The sequence below is a fragment of the Muscardinus avellanarius genome (assembly GCF_963383645.1).
Source record: "Muscardinus avellanarius genome assembly, chromosome: 3".
NCBI classification, from domain to species: Eukaryota; Metazoa; Chordata; class Mammalia; order Rodentia; family Gliridae; genus Muscardinus; species Muscardinus avellanarius.
In genome coordinates, this window is record NC_137788.1 from 137690606 (window position 1) to 137714507 (window position 23902).

At 46.1% G+C, this 23902-nt stretch overlaps 1 protein-coding gene across 4 annotated transcripts in view; it reads right to left on the reverse strand.

Moving 5' to 3' along the window:
* ADPGK (ADP dependent glucokinase) overlaps positions 1 to 10389 on the reverse strand; it is a gene marked incomplete at both ends in the record, with an annotated part of 29855 nt that extends 19466 nt beyond the window's left edge. For all 4 annotated transcript variants that reach the window (XM_080691997.1, XM_080691996.1, XM_080691995.1 and 1 more), the window contains 2 exons: positions 164 to 389; positions 10157 to 10389. In XM_080691997.1, the coding sequence (XP_080548123.1) occupies positions 164 to 389; positions 10157 to 10389 (459 nt within the window). The remainder of the gene's footprint in view (positions 1 to 163; positions 390 to 10156) is intronic.
* Between the last annotated feature and the right edge of the window lie 13513 nt (positions 10390 to 23902).

The window sequence follows — 23902 nt, forward strand, 5'->3', positions numbered from 1 at the left end:
GGTGCTCAGCATTTCAGTTTTGCAAAAGCAAAACCACTGCAGAATTGGCTTTCCAATGGTGATTGCCTCGGGGCAAACTGGAGGAAAAACTGCTTCTAGAAACCATATGAAAAAGGCTTCTTCCCCAAGCTGTCTTAATTTACTATTGGCGAACTGAACAGACCTGGGCTCCTGGGAACTCTGACGCAGTCTGGGCAATATCATGAAAGGTTTCCTTATCGCTGAAGAAGCGCTCAGCAGCGGCTCCCTTCTCCATGAAGTGAACGAAGGCTTCTTGTAGGTCATTTCTTGAGTGCAGAACTGCGTGATCACTCCCATTCCCAGGACTCAGGCCGAGGGCCTGCAAGAGCTTCACACCAGAGAGCACCACGTCCACACATGCATTGACTCTGGAGGAAGGGGAAAAGAGATGAGTGACCAGAAGCGGCCACAGGGAGAGGTTTCAGAGACTTGTATTCAAACAGGAAACAGATGACCTGCCACCTGAATGGGAAAGTAAACAGCACATGGCAGAAGAAAAGTCACTTCACTGGGATATTTGTATCAGGATCAGAACATAGAACCTTTTTCAAGTTTGACAAGCTAAGCATGGTGGCACTCGCTTGTAATCCCAGCATTTGGGAGGCTGAGACAGGAGGATGGAGGTTTGTGGACAGCCTCAGCTACTTAGTGAGGCCCTTTGCAACTCAGTGAGACCCTGTTTCAAAATAAAGAATAAAAAATAGGGCTGGGGGTATAGCTTGGAGATAGAATGCCCCTGGGTTCCATCCCCAGTTCCACAATAAATAAATAAATAAGTTTGGCAAACCTTTATACTAGTTACAAAGTGAGAAGATAGGTGCTCAGCATTTCAGGACAAAACTATCATGGTAACAAAAAGCAGCATTTCTGAGAAAACATTGGCAGAGAAAAACTTCAGATTCATATTGGCTGTGCGTCCTGGGCAGCTCACTTTAATTTCTCTGACTCTTAATTTCCTCATCTATAAAATGGCAATGACTTGAATACTTAACTCATAGGGCCGTTGTGAAGATTAAATGTGTGCTTAGGAATACAGCTTGGTACCAAGTAAGCAAAATACTGTTTGGGCCAAAAGCTAAATACCAGGCACCTTCCCTCCAAAGATAAAAGAGGATGGTGGTGAGGTACATTACACACCTAAATGCCCACACATTCCCAGCTGAACCCTCATGTCTTAGGAGCTGAGTGAGGCTTTAACAGTTCAAGCACACCTGTGGTTTGTAACAACTCATCATTTGGCAGGTGTTCACAGGACTGATCCAAGAACTTTGAAGGGCTGGTGAGAAACACGGTGCATCACCTTGTTGGCTTCATATTAATTATAAAACATAAGGTTTCTGGCCAGGACCGCCTATGTGTGCATGAAGTTCTGGTTTACTGGGCGCAGTGGCACATACCTGTAATCCTTAGTACTGAAGAGGCTATGATGGGAGGATCACAAGTTTGATGCAGTAACTTAGTGAGGCCCTGTTTCAAAATAAATAACAAAGCTGGGCATGGCGGTACACACCTATATTCTCAGTACTTGGGAGTCTGAGACAGGAGGATCACAGGTTTGAGGAAGCCTCAGCAATTCAGTGAGGGTCCTCAGCAGCTTAGTAAAACCCTATTTCAAAATAAAATAGGGTTGGGGGGATAGCTCAGAGGTAGAACAACCTGGGTTCAATCCCCAACATTTTACACACACAAAAAAAAGTTGTTTTATATGATTTTTAGTGGTTTGCTAAAATCATCCCTCTTTTATAATTTTTCAACTGTCTTTTCTTTTTTTGCAGTACTGGGGATGGAACCCAGAGGCATTCTACCTCCGAGCTATACCCCCAGCCCTATTTTTTATTCTTTATTTTGTCTTTTTTTTTTTTTGGTGGTACTGGGGTTCCTGGAAGCCCTTCTACCTCCAGACTACACTCCCAGACCTATTTTATATTTTTGAAACAGGGTCTCTTACGCCAGCGCGGCTGGCTTCGAACCTGCACGATCCTCCTGTCTCCGCCTCCCAAGCACGGGGATTACAAGCGTGCGCCACCACGCCCTGCTTTTTATTCTTTATTTTGAAACAGGGTCTCACTGAGTTGCAAAGGGCCTCATTAAATAGCTAAGGCTGGCTGAGAACCGTGATCCTCCTCTTTCAGCCTCCTGAATGCTGGGATTACAAGCATGCGCCAAAACGCCCGGCTTTCAGCTGTCTTTTAATAAGAAAGGTTAAGTAATTAAAGAAGCTACAAGAGGCCTTCCAGTCCCTCATCCCCATTCCTGGTCAACTTTACTCCTGACCCCGCCTAAGGGGCGGGGGTCACCCTTGCTGTGCCACCACTACACATAGGCAGCTCTTAGTCTCTGAGCTAAGCTCACAGCAGGCCGGCAGAGACAGCTCTTAGTGATAAGGGTGGCTGGGATTTCAACGCGAAGCAGCTTTGAAACCAGAGCTTAACTCATTAATAAAGAAAGCCTAATGGGCTGGAGTTTGGCACGGAACACACAGCTGCGCTGCTTCCCTTCTAGTCCCCTTCAGAAGCCTTGGCCTCAGTGGGCCTGGTGATGCTCCCCTGAAATTCCAGATACTCACAGGCTAAGAAAGAATAGCAAGTTTGAGGCCAGCCAGGACAACTCAACAATACCCTCTGCCTCAAAACATAAAGCAGGGTCAGGATACAGCTCAGTAGTAAAGCACCCCTGGGTTCAATCCCTAGTACAGAATTGGGGTACCTTCTCGGTTTGGAAACTAACACAGAATGCCTCCCCGAACCTGCAATCCTCCTATCTCCATCTCCCAAGTAATGGGATTATAGGAGTGCGCCACTGCAGTAGGCACTGGTATGCTTTACAATGCATAAAATATGTGGACATGCAGGTAGCAGGTTTTTTCTCTTTTAAAAGAGCAGGTTTTAGCTGGGCGTGATGGCACACACTTGTAATCCCCACCACCACTGCTTGGGAAGTGGAGACAGGAGGATCATGCAGGTTCGAAGCCAGCCGTGCTGGTTTAAGAGACCCTGTTTCCAAATAAAAAAAAGTATAAAAATAGGTCTGGGAGTGTAGCCCGGAGATAGAAGTGTTTTTCCAGGAATCCCAGTACCACCAAAAAAAAAAAAAAAAGGTTTTAGCCAGGCATGGTAGCATATGCTTGTAATCCCAGCATTTGGGAGGCTGAGACAGGAGGACCCAGGTTTGTGGCCAGCCTCAGCTATTTAGTGAGGCCTTTTGCAACTCCGCAGTGAGACCCTGTTTCAAAATAAAGAATAAGCTGGGCGTGGTGGCGCACGCTTGTAATCCCAGCATTCGGGAGGCTGAGACCAGAGGATCGCAGTTCGCGGACAGCCTCAGCTACTTAGTGAGGCCCTCTGCAACTCAGTGAGACCCGGTTTCAAAATAAAAGAATAAAATGCCGGGCATGGTGGCGCACGCTTGTAATCCCCGCACTTGGGAGGCTGAGACAGGAGGATCGCGCTGGTTCGGAGCCAGCCTCGCTGGCATAAGAGACCCTGTTTCCAAATAAAAATATAAAAAATAGGTGTCTGGGTGTGTAGCCCGGAGGTAGAAGGGCTTCCAGGAACCCCAGCACCACCAAAATAAATAAATAAATAAATAAATAAATAAATAAATAAATAAATAAAAATTAGGGGTGTAGCTCGGAGGTCGAATGCCCCTGGGTTCCATCCCTAAACCCGCAAATAAATAAATAAATAAATAAACACATAAATAAATACATAAGTAAATAGGGCTGGGGATGTAGCTCGGATTGAATGCCCCTGAGTTCCATCCTCAGTCCTGCAAAAAATATATTTTTTTAAAAGAAGATTTTTTGCGCGCACGCGCGCGCATGTGTGTGTGTGTACTGTGTCCTTACATCTTCTAACCATAACATTAGCTGTCTAAAAGGCAGAATCTCAGTAGGAATGCAGGTATCCCTGGCTCTCAGGTTCCAGTAGAGTCCTGACCTTCAGACAGTGAGTTTCAATAGCAAGAGACAGGATTTCCTCCAAACAGTTCTATCTAAAAAATATATCCAAGTGGATTTGGGACCTGAGTGCTGGGAACAAAAATTCAGAAACAGAGAAGTTTGCATTTTAAAATGTAACTACTTAAAAAACTGTGAACATGTCACCTTCATATCTAATCCCACTGAGATCTTAAACAGAGTTTGACTCTAACTAGAATGGGGAAAGCCAAGCTTGCAGAAGTTAGCACACACAAACTGTAAAAGGAACAAAATTCAGTGTGTTTTGCAACATAAAACATACCAACAGAACTTCAAGTTAAAAAAATGTAGCAATCAGGGGAACATTTTTCAACCCCCACCTAATGATGTCAGAAATACTGAGGTTAAAACAAAGCCTGATGGAAGAAACATTTTGGTAACTTTTTTTTTTTTTTGCTCTACTGGGGATGGAACCCAGGGGACATTCTACCTCCAAGCTACATCTGGGGGCCTTATTTTTTATTCTTTATTTTGAAACAAGGTCTCACTGAGTTGCAAAGGGCCTCACTAAGTAGTAGCTGAGGCTGTCTGTGAACCCCTAATTCTGGGATTACAATCGTGGGCCACCATGTCCAGCTGCCTAAGATGCTTTATTATCAAGGGAAATATAGGGAGAAAAGGAACTAAAAACCTGGAAGACAAAAAGATCCTTATTTGGCTCAAAGGCAGAATTTCACGCTTCAGCTAAGAAATGTATAAAATATTACAGTGTGGTTTTGGCAGCTTAAAACCACTGAGAAAAAAAAGCAAACAAGCATGGCAGAGATGAAGACTCATGCAAGAGGCTGCAGGGCGAGCAGAGGGCACGGAGGCCTTGGCTTCCTGGCCCAACAACAGACTCATATAAGGCAGGGAGTGAAGTAGACACAGTTCTCCTCCAAGGTAAACATGAAATTTCTTATCTCCTCCCTCCTGTTTCATTCTCTGTAAAGTCTTTTTTAAAAGTTCCTTTAGCTTTAACATTCTGTGCCTCTGATCGTCTTAGAACTAATCAAAATTACTCCAAGGCACAGAACTGTAGGGAAATCAAAAAGGGCTGGGGCAGCAGTGCCTTGGCTGGACCATCTGCACAGAGAAAGGAGTTCCATCTTTAAGAAAAACCATGCTAGGCCGGCATTTTCAGATAGATTACATCAATGTGCAAAGCACGGTAAGATAAGTAATTAGTCATCCCTGCTTTCAATTGAGAAAAGTGAGGCTGGGGGCTAACTAAAAAACATCCTAAGGCAGACTGGACTGCAGGAGCCTAAATTCAAACCCAGATTTATGTTACTGAATTCCAGCCTGAGCAAAGCTGTAGATGAAAGGATTAGCGTTTGGGCACAACAGGAATGCTGATTTAGCTAGGATGGAGAATTCCTACAGGAATAGAGCACAAGGGCCAGGGTGAAAACAGTTACGGGGAATCAGCAATGGGTACCAGAGTGCAATCTGGAAGCAGGGAGGAGTCACATGTCCAGGAAGATGTGATAGCGGGCTTCAAACTAAGTGCCGATGTCTCCAAAATCTGCAATCCTGTCCCTAAATATACTCCTGAATTCCAACCTTTCATTTTTAGCAGACGATGGAGAAGCTCTGCTTGAATCTCCCCTAGAAGGTACATGTCCATCTTCTGAAATCCAGATTCACTTCCTCCACAAACTTGTGTCTTTCTCTAAATCTTTTGTGTGTGTGGTCCTGGGGATTGAAACCAGTCACTCTTCCTCTGAGCTACAGTGCTAGCCCCCCACCTTTTTTTTTGGTGGTGGTACTGGGGTTCCTGGAAACCCTTCTGCCTCTGGGCTACACTCCCGGACACCTATTTTTTATATATATTTTTTGGAAACAGGGTCTCTTAAGCCAGCGAGGCTGTCTCCACCTTCCAAGCGCGGGGCCAGTGCTAGCCCTTTTTATTTTGAAACAGGGTCTAAGTTACTGTGCACTGTCCTTGAGCCTGCAATCCTGTCTTGGCCTCCCAATCAATGTGTCCAAGCCTGATAACTTATCTGTGGTAACTGCAGACAATAACTGTATCTGCCGACCTGAGGTTCTTATAAGACACAATTACTAAAATCCTTTTTTGACTGCTTTTCTTTTCTTTTTTGCAGTACCACTCCCAGCTTGATTGCTTTTCTTTACAACATCCAGCCTGTTATCCAAATATCTTTCAAATCTCATCCTTTACTATTTCCAAACAGTGGCTCCAGCTTTCTCCTCCCTTCACCCAAATACAAGGTCTTTTATTTTATTTATTTATTTTTTTTGCGGTACTGGGGATGGAACCCAGGGGCATTCTACCTCCAAGCTATACCCCCAGCCCTATTTTATATTTTTTATTTTTATTTATTTTTTTATTATTATTATTTTTTATTGTGGTACTGGGTTCCAGGAAGCCCTTCTACCTCGGGACTACACTCCCAGACCTATTTTTTAAATTTGGAAACAGGGTCTCCTAAGCCAGCGCGCATGACTGGCTTCGAACCTCCACGATCCTCCTGTCTCTGCCTCCCAAGCGCGGGGATTACAAGCGTGCGCCACCACGCCCGGCGTTATATTTTTTATTTTGAAACACGGTCTGAGTTGCAAAGGCCTAAGTATTAGCTGTATTAGCTGAGGCTGTCCGCAAATCGCGATCCTCCTGTCTCAATGCTGGGATTACATGCGTGTGCCACCACGCCGAGCTCTACAATGTCTTTTGTTTTTTTTTTGCAGGTTTGGGGATGGAACCCAGGGGCATGTCACCTCCTAGCTACACCCCCTGCCCTACTTTTTATTCTTTATTTTGTTTTTGTTGGTACTGGGGGTGGAACCCAGAGGCTTTCTAATTATGGGCTATACTCCCAGACCTATTTTATATTTTATTTGGAAACAGGGTCTCACTAAGTTGCTGAGAGCCTCACTAAGTAGCTGAGGCTGGCTTCGAACCTATGCGATCCTCCTGTCTCAGCCTCCTAAGTGCGGGGATTACAAGCGTGCGCCACCACGCCTGGCTCTTATTCTTTATTTTGAAACAGGGTCTCACTGAGTTGCAGAGGGCCTCACTAAGTAGCTGAGGCTGTCCGAGAACTGTGATCCTCCGGTCTCAGCCTCCCAAATGCTGGGGTTACAAGCATGTTGGGATTACAAGCGTGTGCCACCACGCCTGGCTTACGATGTCTTCTTAATTAGTGTCAGGGTCTCTGGACATTACGCCCTAGGAATCACGAGAGAGAGGGGGGGAGGGAGGGGTAGAAGAGAGAAGAAATATGAATATATGTATATTCTTCTGAGAAGTCAAACATATCCCAAAATGAGAGATTCTAGAATTAGTACTTACTTACATGCTTCCACTGACCCCTTCTATATCCCCACTCTTATCTCTTTGGGTGATAAGGTATGTTACCAATGGATTTTTATTGGTAGCAGTAAGATTAGCACTGCTGCTCAAAATCCTTATTTCACATTCCCATGGGTTATTCTCAACAAAGAATTTAGCGCCATTTGCTTGTTTATAAACCTTTAAAGTAAGCAGGGCATGGTGGTGCATGCTTGTAATCCCAGCGCTTGGGAGGCTGAGAAAGGAGGATCACACAGGTTCGAAGCCAGCCTCAGCTACTTAGGGACTCCCTATTTCCAAATAAAATATAAAATAGGTCTGGGAGTATAGCCCGGAGGTATATATAGCCCGGAGGAAGCCTCTGGTTCCACCCCCAGTACCACAAAAATAAATAAATAAATAAATAAACCTTTAAGGTAAGCCAGTGTACTTTTTTCACATTCGGTTCTCTTGCCTAGGTGGATCTGTTTTCTCATCTTTGCTTGGCAAGATATGTTTCTTTTCCTCTAGGGTCTGGCACACAAATCACTGTATTAGAATACATTTTCCACAATGGAGGTGTTAGGGATGAGATCCAGGGCTGCTAGGTAAGCTATCACTGAGCCACACCCTCAGCCCTTATCTTTTTCTTACCAGTAGGTTCATCAAAGTACTTCTCACAGTAGTTATGGACAATGGTATCCTCTACCCCACCCTAAATACCTATATGGAAGCCCTAACCTCCAAAATAACTATATCTGGACATAGGGCCTTTAAGGAAGTAATAAAAGTTAAGTAAAGTCACATAGGTGAGCCATAGTCTAATGGGACTAGTGTCCATATAAGAGGAAGAGACACAGGAGTGTGTATGCAAAATAAAGGTCATGTGAAGACACAGTGAGAAGCTGGCCATCCGCAAGCTAAGAACAAAGGCGCAGCCCTGAACCCACCGTCCTGGCACCTTGGTTTTGGACTACCAGCCTCCAGAGCCATGAGAAAATTAATTTCTATGGTTTAAGCCATCCAGTAGGTAGTATTCCATTCTAGTAGCCCAAGCAGATCGACATAATGAATACATCTATTTCCAAAAAACAAAACAAGGACCTTGCTTCACCCATATTTGAATCCTCAGAACCTAGCACAGACCTGACATCAATCATGTAGTTGATGAATATTTGTTGAAAGAACATGCACAAGGCAGAAGAGGACAAGTAATAAACTGAAGCTGGGCGTGGTGGTGATGCTTGGGAGGCTGAGACAGGAGGATCACAGGTTTGAGGACAGCCTCAGCATACAGCGAGATCTAAGCAAACTAGTAAGACTCTGTTCCAAAAATAAAAAGGGAACTGGATGTGGTGGCGCATGCTTGTAATCCCAGTACTTGGGGGGCTGAAACAGGAGGATCGCAGGTTCATGGTCTGCCTCATTTACTTAGTGAGGCTCTCCACAACTTAGTGGGATTCTGTTTAAAAGTAAAGAATAAAAAATAGGGCTGGAGGTGTAGCTGGGAGGTAGAATGCCCGAGTTTAATCCCCGGTACCACAAAAGAAGTAAAGATAAAAAATAAGTATAAGGTTGGGGATGAGCCAGGCGTGGTGGCGCACGCACTTGGGAGGCTGAGACAGGAGGATCGCACAGGTTCAAAGCCAGCCTCAGCTACTTAGTGAGACCCTGTTTCCAAAAAAAAAAAAAAAGGTTGGGGATGGTAGTATATCCCAGGGTTCAATACCCAGTACCCCCCCAAAAAAAAAATCCCCAAACAAAACAACAAACTGATAATTAGATGGGTGAAAAGAGGCAGAACTTGAAAAAGGTAAAAGGAGACATCTTATGTGTATACACACAAATAAATGTGTATACTCACATACATACACACCCTAGGTGACAGCTGAGTATTTTCAAAAGCTGACACCATGCTGGATAAATTACTTCAAGATAGCTTTGATCTACCTTACCTCTTTTGGACCCAACCCTCACACAAAGCAGTCGGGTACTTGACAGAAGCCCTGCTTTTGTATGCTGTCTTAGGGGTGATGGCAAGATTAAGTGGAAATGAGACAGGACTAAAGTTAGTGTAAAGAAAACAATTACAGTCCTGAGAGCAACACAAAAAAGGAGGCATTGTGAGCTGGAAGAACCTTAAATCTGCAAGGTCATTGAGGTAGGGGAAAAGGAAGTTTCAAGAAGGGCGTGTTAAATGCGTGGAAGTGTAGAAAGCTGATGAAGACCGAGGAAGGGGAAGGGTCCTGTCAAAATGAGTCCGATCAAGCATCTTTATTGTGGTGCTGGGGATTGAACCCAGAGACATTCTACCTCTGAGTTACACCCCCCAACTCTATTTCATTTTTATTCTGAAGCAGGGTCTCGCTAGGCTGACTGAGTCTCACTACTTGCTAAGGCTGTCCTCGAGCCTGCGAGCTCCGGTCCCAGACTCTCAAGAACTGGGATTACAGGCGTTAACTACCAAGTCTGGCTAAGACCAAGCATCTTTGACAGCCAAGGAACAGTCTCCTGGGGGAGAAGGGCGGGCTGAAAGTAGGAACGATGAAGAATAATTCGCTCGAACTTGAAAGATGGAAAGCTAAGTGAGATTTGCAAGGGAGACCAACGGATTCTTATAGAGCAGGGCGCAGGGGCCAGCCGAGTGGAAAGCGGTCCGACGACACCCTGCAGCGGTGACAGAAATCGCTAGACCCAGACGTCCGACGCTTCTTGCCAAGAGGGCATCGCGGACACTGGCCACTCCTGGCGACTTCAACCCGTTTCCGCGCGGACTCTACCACCCTGTGTCCCAGCCGCCCGACCTCCAAAGTGGACCTCGGAGGCCGGAGCGCCCGCACTCCCTGGGGAGGCCCAGAGACCCGGGCCCCGCGGGCACTCACCCCACGGCCACGCGGCGCCAGCGCCGGGCTGGCTGCACGATAAGCGCGTCCCAGGCGGCCGCTAGCCGGCCCTCTGGGGAGAGAGGTCCCGGGGGCGCGGGCGCGGGCCCCAGCCGCAGCGAGCTCCAGAGCGAGCGCAGCGCCGAGCCCGGCAGCTCCGGCTCCAGCAGGAACACGCAGCCCACGGCCAGCGCCAGGAAGCCCGCGCACGCGGAGCCGCGCCACAGCGCCATGCGGACCCGAGGCGCTGCACGACAGCAGCAGCGAGGAGCTCCGTTCCCGGCCCGCGACTCTTCCGGGCTCGACGCGCGCTGACGTGACACGCACTTACGTCACGCCCGCGCGCCACGAACCTCCCCGAGGGGCGGGGCGACGCGGCCTCGGGGGCGGGGCGACGCGGCCTCGGGGCGGGGCGACGCGGCCTCGGGGCGGGGCGACGCGGCCTCGGGGGCGGGGCTCCCTCGTAGTCCGAATCCTGGCCTGGCGGCACGGTTGCGCAGCTCAGGGCTGAGGGTGGTGGAACAAAGGCCGTCCTGCGGGTCTAGACCTTCCACCCATTCCCGAATTCCTTCCCTACTGCCCCAAGAGAGGAACGGGAATTCGTTCGCTTTCCCAATAGAACGAGGCGGGCGAACTTCGCGTAAATATTTGAGCCAGGCAGGCTCCTTGTTGGCAGGAACCACTTTCCGCTGGGGAGGGAGATGGTTCAGAGGACCGCAGTACTGCAGAGAGCGCCTGGGGCACCGAGGTAGGGGGGTTCTGCCCCTTTTGAGGGTGGCTAAGACCTTCAGCCACTCAGGAAAGCCTGCAGAGATTGTTTTCGTCCTGATGACCAGATTTAACAGTCACCTTAAAATAATCTCTTTGGGGTTCTGTTCCTTTTAATAGTCTCAGAAAAATGTACAAATGCATTGTGTGCAACACAGAGGGGCTATGGGCCTGGATTAAGAAGCCCGGGTTTCTCTTGTCCCCTTGGGTGGTATCACTTACACCCATCCTGGCGTCCTTGGTGAGATCCTTCTGTGTGGGAGTCTAGGTTAAGAGACAGCGAAGCTAGGCCTACTGCCAGCTCATTCTCAGCAGCAGCCATGCCCTGCCCGGTCTTGCTCCCTGGCCTGTTTCCATTTTTCCAGTTCTGCTGGCTCCTGACCTTGGCTCTGTGTCCAATTTTCCGCTCTGTCCCTGACCTTTGGACTTGGCAGTGAAATCCTTATTTCCCTAACTTTGATCTTGGGCTTTAGTCTTTCACAACAGCCGCACCTTTCCAGCACTTCCCTGTCCTGGTCGTCCACTCTCCCTAGTTCACCCCACCTAGGCCACCTGAGCAGAACATCCTTTCAGAGGAGAGGTTCACACTGGAAACAATTTGGACTCCTTGGGTGGGTGGGGGGCGGCCAGGAAGCCCCAGCTCTGTGTGAAGCCATGAAAGCTGTCTTCCCGAGTGGCCTGTCTTCTCTCTCTCTCCTAGAGGAACATGGAAGTTGTTTCCAAAGAAGCTGCTCCATCTCTTGGCCCTCTGTGGTCAGGTTTCCCTACCACAGGTGACTGAACTGGCATCAAACTCCAAAGCAGCAAATTCACTGACTGGCCAGACTGTTAATCTCTACTGAGAATTTGGTGTTCACAGTGAATTGGTTTGGCTTTGGGGCCTAGAAAGTCATATGAGGTTGAAGGTCAGATAGAGCCCATTACATACGTCCCCAAGATCAAGTTGTAGGGGCGTAGAGGAAGCTGAACTATGGGAAAGCCTTGGAGCCCATAGGCCTAGAAGACAGGAGAAGGCACCACACCCTGTGGTGTGAAGAGGTAGCAGCCTGGGACCTTCCTGCTACCAGGAAATGCTGCTGAGTTTCCAGCACTTTGCTTCACATCTGATTCGTCTGCTTATTTCTAGGTTTGCCAGAACTTTCGATTTAGTCACCGAGACAAAACAACAGCAGCGTGTACGAAATGCAAGTTTATTTCTCTTTCTCACGTGAAAGTCCAAATGGGATGTAAGCACAGCGTGGGAATCTGCAGGCAGGGGCCCCATCTGGTAGTGATGGGGGCTGCTTGGAGCCTCCTGCCGTTTGGTCAGTCAGTGTGGGTGTAGACAAGGAGTGAGAACTAAACTCAATTCCACCTGCAAATTGAGGAGCCAGGAGCTACCGGGAGCCGGGCATGGTGGCGCATGCTTGTAATTCCAGTATTTGGGAGGCTGAGACAGGAGGATACAGGTTCGCAGACAACCTCAAATACTTAGTAAGGCCCTTTGCAACTGAGTGAGACCCTGTTTCAAAGTAAAGAATAAAAAATAGTGCTGGGTATAGCTCGGAGGTAGAATGCCCCTGGGTTCCAGCCCCAATACTGCAAAAAAAAAAAAAAAAAAAAAAAAAAAAAAAAGCTACAGGGAAGCTCTGTGAAGAACAGAGCCCTAGCAACAGCCAGTGTGGCTTCTGGACACTGCAGTCTCTTTGGAAATCTTTTTTTTTTTTTTTTTTCAAGTCTGGGGATGGAACCCAGGGGCATTCAACCTCCAAGCTATACCCCCTGCCCTATTTATATTCTTTATTTTGAAACAAGGTCTCACTAAGTTGCAGAGGGCCTCACTAAATAGCTGAGGCTGTCTGTGAACTGTGATCCTCTGGTCTCAGCCTCCCGAATGCTGGGATCACAAGTGTGCGCCACCATGCCCGGCCCTGGAAATCTTCCTTAATAAAAAACTGTAATTTCAGATTCTGACCATCTATGTGTTTGGAATCTGGAATGCTTTGCAAGCCAATAATTTTTCTGGAAGTTAGATTGCTGAGGGCAACTATATAAAACAGCCCTGAGGGGCAGCTGAGGCCTCCTTGATGAGGCTGAACAAAGAGAAAAGGGCTGAGTAGGCCCAGATAGCTCTGGAACGTGGCCTTTGCTATTGGTTCTCTCTCCTAGGAGGTTAAAATTAAAGGAAAAAGACATTTGGTTCCAGAAAATTCAGAGGCCAGAGGAAGTTTCAGGTGTCCCACCCAAGACCCTGATCTGGAAGACTGGAGGGTGGATGTATAGGAGGAACTGGCAGAGTCCTGTTGGTTCCCCAAATGAGCCTAAGGTTCTGGCTTTACCATGAATACCAGTCAACACCACTCATGTGTTCTGAGAGGTTTCAAGGGTCACATTTGTTTCCACTTTGGAGCAGAAACTACTAGAGTGAGACCAAGCAATCCTTGTGAAAACTGGCCTAATCCGCTGTTCCCGCGGCCACTGGGGCTTCGTCCAGTCTGCTCTCTGAAGGCCCAGATGCCAGGGGCTCAGCCAATCGCAGGCCACACCCAAAGGCCAATTATAGCACAGCTTTAATGGTCATAGAAAATTCTAATGAGACAAAGAGAAGGACCAAAGAATCTCAAGACCCCAAAAGAGAAAGTTTCCTTGTCTGGGCAGACAGACTCCTGCGTTCCTCAGCCACCGCCAGGAGAGCACGCTAGGGCCCAGAGGATGGACTGCTGAGGGGGGCCAGGTGGAGGCATGCAGACGCAGCAGTCAGGTGCCAAGAATGTCATCTGCAAAGCAGAAGGGCGCTGGAGTCTTTGACATGCACTGGATTCCTACACAGACCTGCTTAGCTCACAGATGTGACAACGCTCTGGCCCTGGAGTTCTACTTCGGAGTAACTGCTCTGGACTAGGAGGAAGTGCAGAGCTGTCTGGGCTTCTGTCTATTAGGATGAAGGAGAGGGCAGGAGAAAGCCTGGGCCTCCCCCTGCAGTGCCTCCTGTTGTCTTAGACTTCTGCCAGGCTGCAGGCTGAGTGAGAGTTGCAGGCCCTCCTGCTTGGGCCGCCCTCAGTAGGCTGTGAACCAGCCGGGCTGTAGACTGTGGAGCACCTGTTGCGGGGTCTGTTTGCCTTTTTTTTTTTCCTCCAGTACTGGAGATGGAACCCAGGGGCATTCTACCTCTGAGTTACACCCCCAGCCCTATTTTCTATTCTTCAATTTGCAACAGGTTTCACTGGGTTGCAAAGGGCCTTGCTAAGTGGCTGAGGCTGTCCGAAAACCGTGATCCTCTTGTCTCAGCCTCCCAAATGCTGGGATTATAAGCATGCGCCACCACTCCTGGCTTTATGTTTCCTTTTTGATTCAACAACCTGAACAGTTCTAGAACCACTAAGCCTAAGCATTGGTTTCTAGACCAAAAAAAAAAAAAAAAAAAAAGCAAATAAAAAGCAGCAAAGCCATCCATCCAAGAGCCTTAGGGATCCCAGGCTTCTTTTACGCTGCCATCCCTGGGAGAACAGCACAGAAGAGGAGAACCCTAACAACCTGGGGGTCTAAAAGAAATCAAGGCTGTGAATAGCTGCAGCAGGGCAGGCAATAGTTTACACTTGAATGGAGAGAAGATAGTTTAATGCCTGGTTCCTAATCTCCACTTCTGCTCCCTACTGTCTGTGTATCCTCAGGTAATCATTTGATTTTTCGGTCCCTAGTTTCCTTGTATAAAAACGAATTCCTGAGCCAGGCGTGGTGGTGCACGCTTGTAATCCCAGCATTCGGGAGGCTGAGATGGGAGGATTGTGGTTCGCAGACAGCCTCAGCTACTTAGTGAGTCCCTCTGCAACTCAGTGAGACCCAGTTTCAAATTATAGAGTAAAAAAACTAGGGCAGGGGGTATAGCTCGGAGGTCAAATGCTCCCGGGTTCCATCCCCAGACCTGCAAAAAAAAAAAAAAATTTCCTACTTTACAAAATCGTTGCAGAAAGCAGAGGGGTTTTGTTTGTTTGTTACCAGCCCTATTTTTTATGCTTTATTTTGAAACAGGGCCTCACTGAGTTGCAAAGGGTCTCACTAAGTAGCTGAGGCTGTCTGCAAATGGCGATCCTCTGGTCTCAGCCTCCCAAATGCTGGGATTACAAGTGTGTGACATCACGCCCGGCTTCACTTTTTATTTTGAGACAGGATCTTGCTAAGGTGCCCAGGCTGGCATTGAATTTTCAGTCCTTCTGCCTCAACCTCCTGAATAGTTGGGGTTACAGGTGTGTGCCACCATGCCCAGTCTGAACAATTTAATGAGACCCTGCCCGAAAATAAAATAAAAAAATAAAAACGATTTGGGAGGCAACTCAGGCAGAGTACTCTTGGCTTCAATTCTCAGTGCCATTAAATAAATAAATAAATAAATAAATAAATAAATAAATAGCCCAGCTTGGAGGAAGAATGCCCCTGGGTTAAATCCTCAGTTTCAAGGAAAGAGGAATATCAAAGATAGCCAGGTGTGATGAAGTATGACTGTAATTCCAGTACTTGGGAGCTGAAAAAGGAGGATTGCAGGTTTGAGGTTAGCCTCAGTAACTTAGACCTCACCAACATAGCAAGACCCTGTTAAAAAAAATTTTTTTAAAGGTCCAGGAGTGAGCTCAGAGGTAGAATACCTCTAGGTTAATCCCCAATACCAAAAAAAAAAAAAAAAAAAAAAAAAAAAAAAAAAAGCCAGGCGTGGTGGCGCTCGCTTGTAATCCCAGCATTTGGGAGGCTGAGATCTGGCTAGAGGATCGCGGTTCGCGGACAGCCTCAGCTACCTAGTGAGGCCCTCTGCAACTCAGTGAGACCCGGTTTCAAAATAAAGAATAAAAAATAGGGCAGGGGGAGCCGGGCGTGGTGGCGCACGCTTGTAATCCCCGCGCTTGGGAGGCAGAGACAGGAGGATCGCGCAGGTTCGAAGCCAGCCGCGCGCGCTGGCTTAGGAGACCCTGTTTCCAAATAAAAATGTAAAAATAGGTCTGGGAGTGTAGCCCGGAGGTAGAAGAGCTTCCAGGGACCCCAGTACCACAAAAAAAAAAAAAAAAAAAATAGGGCAGGGGGTGTAGCTCAGAGGTCAAATGCTCCTGGGTTCCATCCCCAACCCCCCCCCCACAAAAAACAACTACTATTAATAGTAAAGCATAATATTTAAGTGTACAAGTTGATGAATTTAACATATGTTTACTCCCTGAAACCATCACTACAATCAAGATAATAAACATATCCATTACCCCTAAAAGTTTTTTCCTGGCCCTCAGTAATTCTTCTCTGCCTCTCACTCCTGCTTAGATATCCCCCGCTTCCCCACACCCACACACCCAGTGCTCTGCTTCCTGGCACTATAGATCACTTTACTATTTCCAGAATCTGATATAAATGGGATCATATAACATGTACTCTTTTTGATTTGACTTCTTTCAGCATAATTATTTTAAGATTTGTCTAGATTGTGGTGTGTATCAATTGTTTTTTGTGTGGTACTGGGGATGGAACCCAGGAGTATTGTACCTCCAAGCTACATCCCCAGCCCTATGTTTTTTAGTCTTTCTATTTTTTGAAATCAGGTCTCACTGAGCTGCGAAGGGCCTCGCTAAGTAGCTGAGGCTGTTCTGTAAACTGGGATCCTCCAGTCTCCGCCTCCCGAATGCTGGGATTACAAGCGTGCTCCGCCAGCCCGGCTTTGTTAATTGCTTAAAAAAAAATCTTTAGCTGGATGTGGTGGCACATGCTTGTAATCCCAGTACTTGGGAGGCTGAAACAGGAGGGCCGCAGGTTCAAGGACAGTTTCAGCAAGCTAGTAAGATCCTGTTTCCAAATGACAACAATAACAACAAAAAGATCTGGGGGTGTAAGTTGGAGGTAGAATGCCCCTGGGTTCAATCCCAGTACCCAAAAATAACTAACTAAATAAAAAATCTTTTTAGTATATTCCAAAATATTTATAGTTTCACAGGAAGTTGCAAAAATAGTACAGAGAGGTCTTGTGTAGCCTTACCCCTTTTTCTCCCAATGGGTAGATCTTATATAATTAAAGTGCGACATCAAAACCAATAAATTGGCAGTGGTGCAGCGTGTGTGTATTTCTGTGTCATTTTCCCATCTGTGGAGGTCTGGGTAATCACTGTTCAATCAAGGAACAGAACCTTGTCACCACAGGCTTCCCCTTGCGTTATTCCTCGTAGTCACACCCACCTCCTGTTCACCATCCCTAACCCCTGGCAACCCACTAATCTAGTTTCCCTCTCTATAATTTTGTTATTCTGAGAATGTTATAAATGGACTCATACAGTATGTGATCTTTGGAGACTCACTTTTTACTGTGGTTTGGATATAGTTTGAGCGCGCACCCCAAGGGTTGATGTGTTGAAACGCAACCCCCGTTGAGGTATGAAGAAGGTGGAACGTAATCCAACTCTAGTATTCAGTTGGAGGGCCCTTGGGTGGTGAGGGGGGTAAAGTCAGCAGGGTGGAGCCCCCGTGATTGAATACCTGTGGCTTCATAAGTAGAGGGAGAGACCAGAACATACGCGCCGCACACGTGCGCATGCACACAACCACACACATATACACTCACACCGTGCCCCGTCTCTGGCCATCTTATGCCCTTTGCCACCGCGGGAGTTTGCCAGCAAGAAGGTGATCACAAGATGTAGCCCCTTGACCCTGGACTTCTTCCAGAACTGTGAACCAAAATAAGCTTCTCTTGTTAAAATTTACACTGTGGTACTGTTACTGGCAACAGAAAATGGATAAATAAATAAAAAAATTCATTCTAATGCCTTTAAAATCTATCAAAGCTAATGGTGGTGCACGCTTGTAATCCCAGCATTTGGGAGGCTGAGACCAGAGGATTGTGGTTCGTGGACAGCCTCAGCTACTTAGTGAGGCCCTCCACAACTTAGTGAGACCCGGTTTCAACATAAAGAATAAAAAAAAAATAGGGCAGGAGATGTAGCTTGGAGGTCAAATGCCCCTGGGTTCCATCCCCAGACCCGCAAAAAAAAAAAAAAAAAAAAAAAAAAAAAAAAAAAAATCAAAGCTGTTGCCGATGTCAATAGTTTATTCCTGTGTATTGCTGAGTATTATTCTATAATATGGATGTAACATAATTAGCTTAGTCATTTATTCATTGAGCAACACTTTGATTGTTTCCCAGTTGGTGATATTGCAAATAAAGCTGTGATTAAAAAATCATATACAAGGTCATCTGTGTATACAAGTTTTCATAATTCTGTGTTAAATGCCTAGGAGTTCATTTTCTGGGTTGTATGCTAAGTGTATGTTTAGTTTTTCACATTCCCCAAAGTGAGGAATGAGAGATCCAGTTTCTCCACATTAGCACTGGCATTTGATCTTATCATTGTTTTTGTTTTGTTTTGTTTTGTTCTTATGGGTGTAGAGTGACATCTTTTTGGGTCTTATTTTGCATTGTCATGATAGCTAGTAATGCTAGCCTTTCATACATCCTCTTCAGTGAAATGTCTCTTCATGTCCATTATCTATTACCTAGTTGGAGTGTTTTATTTATTGTTGTATTTTAAGAATATCCCAGCCATGCCAGGTGTGGTGGTGCACGCGTGTAATCCCCGCGCTTGGGAGGCTGAGACTGGAGGACCGCACAGATTCCAAGCCAGCCTCAGCTACTTAGTGAGGCTCTCAGCAACTTAGTGAGACCCTGGTTCCAAATAAATTATAAAATAGGGCTGAGGGTATAGCCTGGAAGCCTGGAGGTAGAAAGCCCCTGGGTTCCACCACCAGTCTTTCTCTTTCTCTCTTTCTTCTCTCTCTCTCTCTCTCTCTCTCTCTCTCTCTCTCTCTCTCTCTCACACACACACACACACACACACACACACACACACACACACACACACACGAATATCCCACCTGGGCTGAGACTGGAAGGTCACAGGTTTGCAGCCAGCCTCAGATACTTAGCGAGGACCTCCTCAATTTAGTGAGATTCCTGTCTCAAAATAAAGAATAAAAAAGAAGGCTGGAGGTGTGTCTTGGAGGTAGGATGCCCCTGGGTTCAATCTCCAGTTCTGCATTAAAAAAAAAGTCCCTCTCACTTGAACTGTATTATGATGTGAGACTACAATGCATCAGTAAACAGTATACTAAAAGAGAATATGTACATATACTCTAGATACAAGTTCTTTGTCAGACATATGTTTTGTAAATATTTTCTTCAAATCCTTTCTTTCTTTCTTTCTTTCTTTCTTTCTTTCTTTCTTTCTTTCATTCTTTCATTTTTCTTTTGCAGTACTGGGGATGGAACCCAGGGGCATTCTACCTCCGAGCTACACTCCCAGCCCTATTTTTTTTTATTACTCTTTATTTTGAAGCAGGGTCTCACTGAGTTGTGAAGGGCCTCACTATAGTAGTAGCTGAGGCTGTCCTCGAACGGCGATCCTCCTGTCTCAGACTCCCAAATACCGGAATTACAAGCGTGCGCCACCACACCCGGCTTCTTTTCATTTTCTTAATAGAGTCTTTCATAAAACTAAATTTTCTATTTCTTTACTTTCTTATTTTTAGTGCTAGGATTGAATCCATAGGCATTCTAACTCTGAACTATACCCTCAGCCTTTTTTATTTATTTACTTTAAACTTTGAAACAAAGTCTCACTAAGTTGCCCATGCTGGCCACCAACCTGTGAACCTCCTGTCTCCGCCTCCTAAGAGCTGGGTGTACAGGCATGTGCCACCACACCCAGATAGACACTCCAGCTCTTCATGTGCTTCCCGAGACTCGATATGGCCAGTCTTTTAACGTTAACCATTCTGAAAAGTGTGTCATTATATCTCACTGTTGTCTTAATTTTTGTTTTACTGATTACTAATGATGTTGAGCATCTTTTCATCATGTCTTTGGTCATATATCTGTATTTTTGCCCACTTTTATAGAATTGTTTTCTTAGTATTAGATTTTCAAAATATTCTAGATACGAATTATTTATTAGATATGTAATTCACCAATATTTTCTCCTTGTCTGTGGCTTATCTTTATTTTGAAACAGGTTCTCACTGAGTTGCAAAGGAACTCACTAAGTAGTAGCTGAGGCTGTCCGCGAACCGTGATCCTCCCATCTCAGCCTCCCAAATGCTGGGATTACAAAAGCGCGTCACCACGCCCAGCTTGTGGCTGTCTTTTCATTCTTAAACCAGTCCTATTGGATTAGGGCCTATCTCCATGACCCTGTTTAACATTAGTTACTTTTTTTTTTTTTTTTGGTGGTACTGGGGCTCCTGGAAGCCCTTCTACCTCCGGGCTACACTCCCAGACCTATTTTTATACTTTCATATTTGGAAACTGGGCTGACTTCGAACCTGGGTGATCCTCCTGTCTCCGCCTCCCAAGCGTGGGGATTACAAGTGTGCGCCACCACACCCAGCCGTTAGTTACCTTTTTGAAGACCTGACGTTGAAACACAGTCACATTCTGAGATAGGGTATTGTTGAATTTTGAGACTATGTATTCTAGACACAAGTCCTTTGTCAGACATATGGCTTGTGAATCTATACCAGATGTCACTATATGCCCATTAGAACCAAAACAACAAAAAATAGTGACAAGAGAAAGAAAAGGGGTCAGGATTTCAATATTGGAATTTTGGGGAAGGGGGGGACAAAATTCAGTCCATAACACTCTTCAACTCTTCAACAATTTCCGTGACCACAGGGACATTTTTTTTTTTTTCATTCTTACCCAATTACAAAAATCACAATTCTCCTTTCCCCCTGTGTTCATGACCCTTCCAATCCTCAGCAAAGTCTCCCTCCCCTACTGCATGGATCTGGGCCAGCCTTGCCAGGAGCCTCGCACTGTGACATTGCTCCAGCTCTGAGACTTTGCAATGCTTCCATTGTCTCTGAACTCTCACTAACACATGACCAAGCCCGGGACAGCTTGCCAGAGGATGAAAGATACATGGCCAGTTGTTCCTATCACCCCGCGGGTAGCCAGCCAACCCTAAGAAGCAAAGCTGCTCAGCTGATTGGTGGCCGCCCACTGCCAAGAGTAAGACCAGACGATTGGACCAGCTGAACCCAGCCCAAATTACTGATCAAAAAAACCATAAACTCGCCGGGCGTGGTGGCGCACGCTTGTAATCCCCGCGCTTGGGAGGCGGAGACAGGAGGATCGCGCAGGTTTGAAGCCAGCCGTGCTGGCGTAAGAGACCCTGTTTCAAAAATATAAAATAGGTCTGGGAGTGTAGCCCGGAGGAAGGAGGGCTTCCAGGAACCCCAGTACCACAAAAAAAAAAAAAAAAAAACAAACAAAAAAAAAACCATAAGCTAAGCGTAGATGGCTATTACTATTACTAATATTATCATTATTTTGTGGTACTAGAGATTAAACCCCAGAGCCTTCTACCTCCAAGCCACACCCCCAGCCTTTAAAAAAAATAGGGTTTTGATAGGTTGCTGAGAGTCTCAGTGTGTTGCTGAGGCTGTCTTCAAACCTGTGATTCTCTTATCTCAGCCTCCCAAGTACTGGGATTACAAGTGTGTGTCGCCACACCTGGCTGAATATTTGTGATTTTTATGCTACTAACTTTCAAGTGGTTTATTATGGAGCAAAAGCTACCCGACACCTCTCCTAAGACTCTTGGCTCTAGCTTTACCAGCACCTGAACGCTCTGTGCCTTCCTCTTTGCCTGCGTGGCTGCACTCTGTCACTGCGATCCCCTTTCAAATACAGCTGCTCACACAGACCTTCCCTGAGCAAGCAGCACCGTGTCTCAGCCTTCTGTCTCTGTCCCCCCCTTTCTATTCAGTCTAGTGCTTATCAATATCAGATTTTTTCATTTATTAGTTTATTTGTTTATTATGATCGCATCTTATTAGAATACGAACCCCAAGACAACAGGGTCCTGTCTGTCCTAGTTAGTGGCTGAAATAGGGCCTGGAATTCCATAAATAAATGTTGAATACTAAAGGAATGGATCTCCCAGCAACCCCGTGACATGGCTGTTGTTCATTTCATCTTGCAGATGAGAAGCTGGGTTGGGAAAGATAAGTGACTTGTCCCAAACTATAGTTCATGGAAGTGGTGGAGGGTAATCAGATGCTAGGATTTGAAGAACTTTTTTTTTAATTTGTGGTACTGGGGGTGGAACCCAGGGGCTTTCTACCTCCGGGCTACACTCCCAGACTTATTTTATATTTTATTTGGAAATAGGGTCTCACTAAGGCTTTGAACCTGCACGATCCTCCTGTATCAGCCTCCCAAGTGCTGGGATTACAAGCATGCACCACCACACCCGGCAAAGATCAAACTTTCAAAACACACTGCACAGCCGGGTGTGGTGGCACACACTTGTAATCCCCGTGCTTGGGAGGTGGAGACAGGAGGATTGCGCTGGTTTGGAGCCAGCCTTGCTGGTTTAAGAGACCCTGTTTGCAAATAAAAAAATATAAAAAATAGGTCTGGGAGTGTAGCCCGGAGGTAGAAGGGCTTCCAGGAACCCCAGTACCACCAAACAAAAACAAAACAAAACAAAACAAACAAAAAAACACACTGCACAATCCATACTTTTTTTTTCATTCTTCATTTTGAAACAGGGTCTTAAACTGGGCGTGGTGGCGCATGCTTGTAATCCCAGCATTCGGGAGGTTGAGACCGGAGAATCGCGGTTCGTGGACAGCCTCAGCTACTTAGTGAGGCCCTCTGCAATTTAGTGAGACCCTGCTTCAAAATAAAGAATAATTAAAAAAAATAGGGCAGGGGGTGTAGCTCATGGTCAAATGCCCCTGGGTTCCATTCCCAGACCCACAAGAAAAAAAAAAAAAAAAAAAGAAAGAAAAAAAAAAAAAAAGAAACAGGGTCTTACTAAGATGTAGAGGGCCTAAGTAGCTGAAGCTGGCCATGAACCTGCAATCCTCCTATCTCAGCCTCCCAGGTACTAGGATTACAAGTATGCCCCACCACACCTGGCTTTGTTTTTAAATTCTGACACAGACCTGAGTGATGTGGCTCTGTCCTGTTATTCCAGTGACCGGAAGGCTCAGGAAAGAGGATGGCAGGTTCAAGGCCAGCCTGGGCAATCTGGTGAGTCCCTGTCTCAAAATAAAAATAAAAAGGCCTGGGAATGTAGCTCAGTAGTAGAGTGCCCTTGGGTTTAATCCTGAGTACTACAAAGGAAAAAAAAATATAAATTCTGACACAGGAAGCCGGGCAGACTGACACTGGTATGTGTACTGCCTTCCACGGCAGTGGTCCTTCTTTGTGCCACAGGTCCAGGCCACAGTGCCGGGGCCAAGAGCAGCTGACATCCTGAGCGGCAGTTCTTGGGGTCACTGACCTTCAGCAGCAGGGAAGGGTCTGCAGGTTCCCGTGTGGCTGTTTCTCCCCAATCTTCCACAAAGAGGAAGGCTGCCCACGGATTCATTGCCCACCCCCATTCAGTGCTTGTGTTGTTATCCCCTAATGAATTAATACTGCTAATAATATTCCTAAGTCTTCTTTAGAAGGGATGTTACAGTTCATTACAGTCGATTGCAAACAGATTTTTTTTAAAGCAAGTCAGTCCTGATGTTGAAACTAGAATACATATTTTTGTTAGTTTTTGGCACTACTTACTTTTCAGAACAACAGAGAATAACTTCAAAAATAATAAGTGGGTAGCACTTTGCTGGGAAAATAGCCCAACAAATAGATTATATTTTCACACCAAAAATGATATACATTTAGTTAAAATTATAGTTAAAAGTTAATTTCCCCAAAGATACAAAGTCATGATGGAAGTTAGTTGGCTTTTCTTGAGAAATGAAATAAAAAACAGACTGCACTGCGTCCTTTGCAGCAAATTTCACTTTGCCAAGTTTCAGAAGGCAAAAGACTAGCATGCAGTGCCTGGGAGAACCTGGGGGACCAGCTCCTGTGCAGGCCTGCTTTATGACTGTGAAATCCATAGGGTTAATCCTCACCATGAGCGCCTAGAGCTGTCAGCCTGGCGTGGAGCAGGTAAGTGCTGCCTCTTAGAT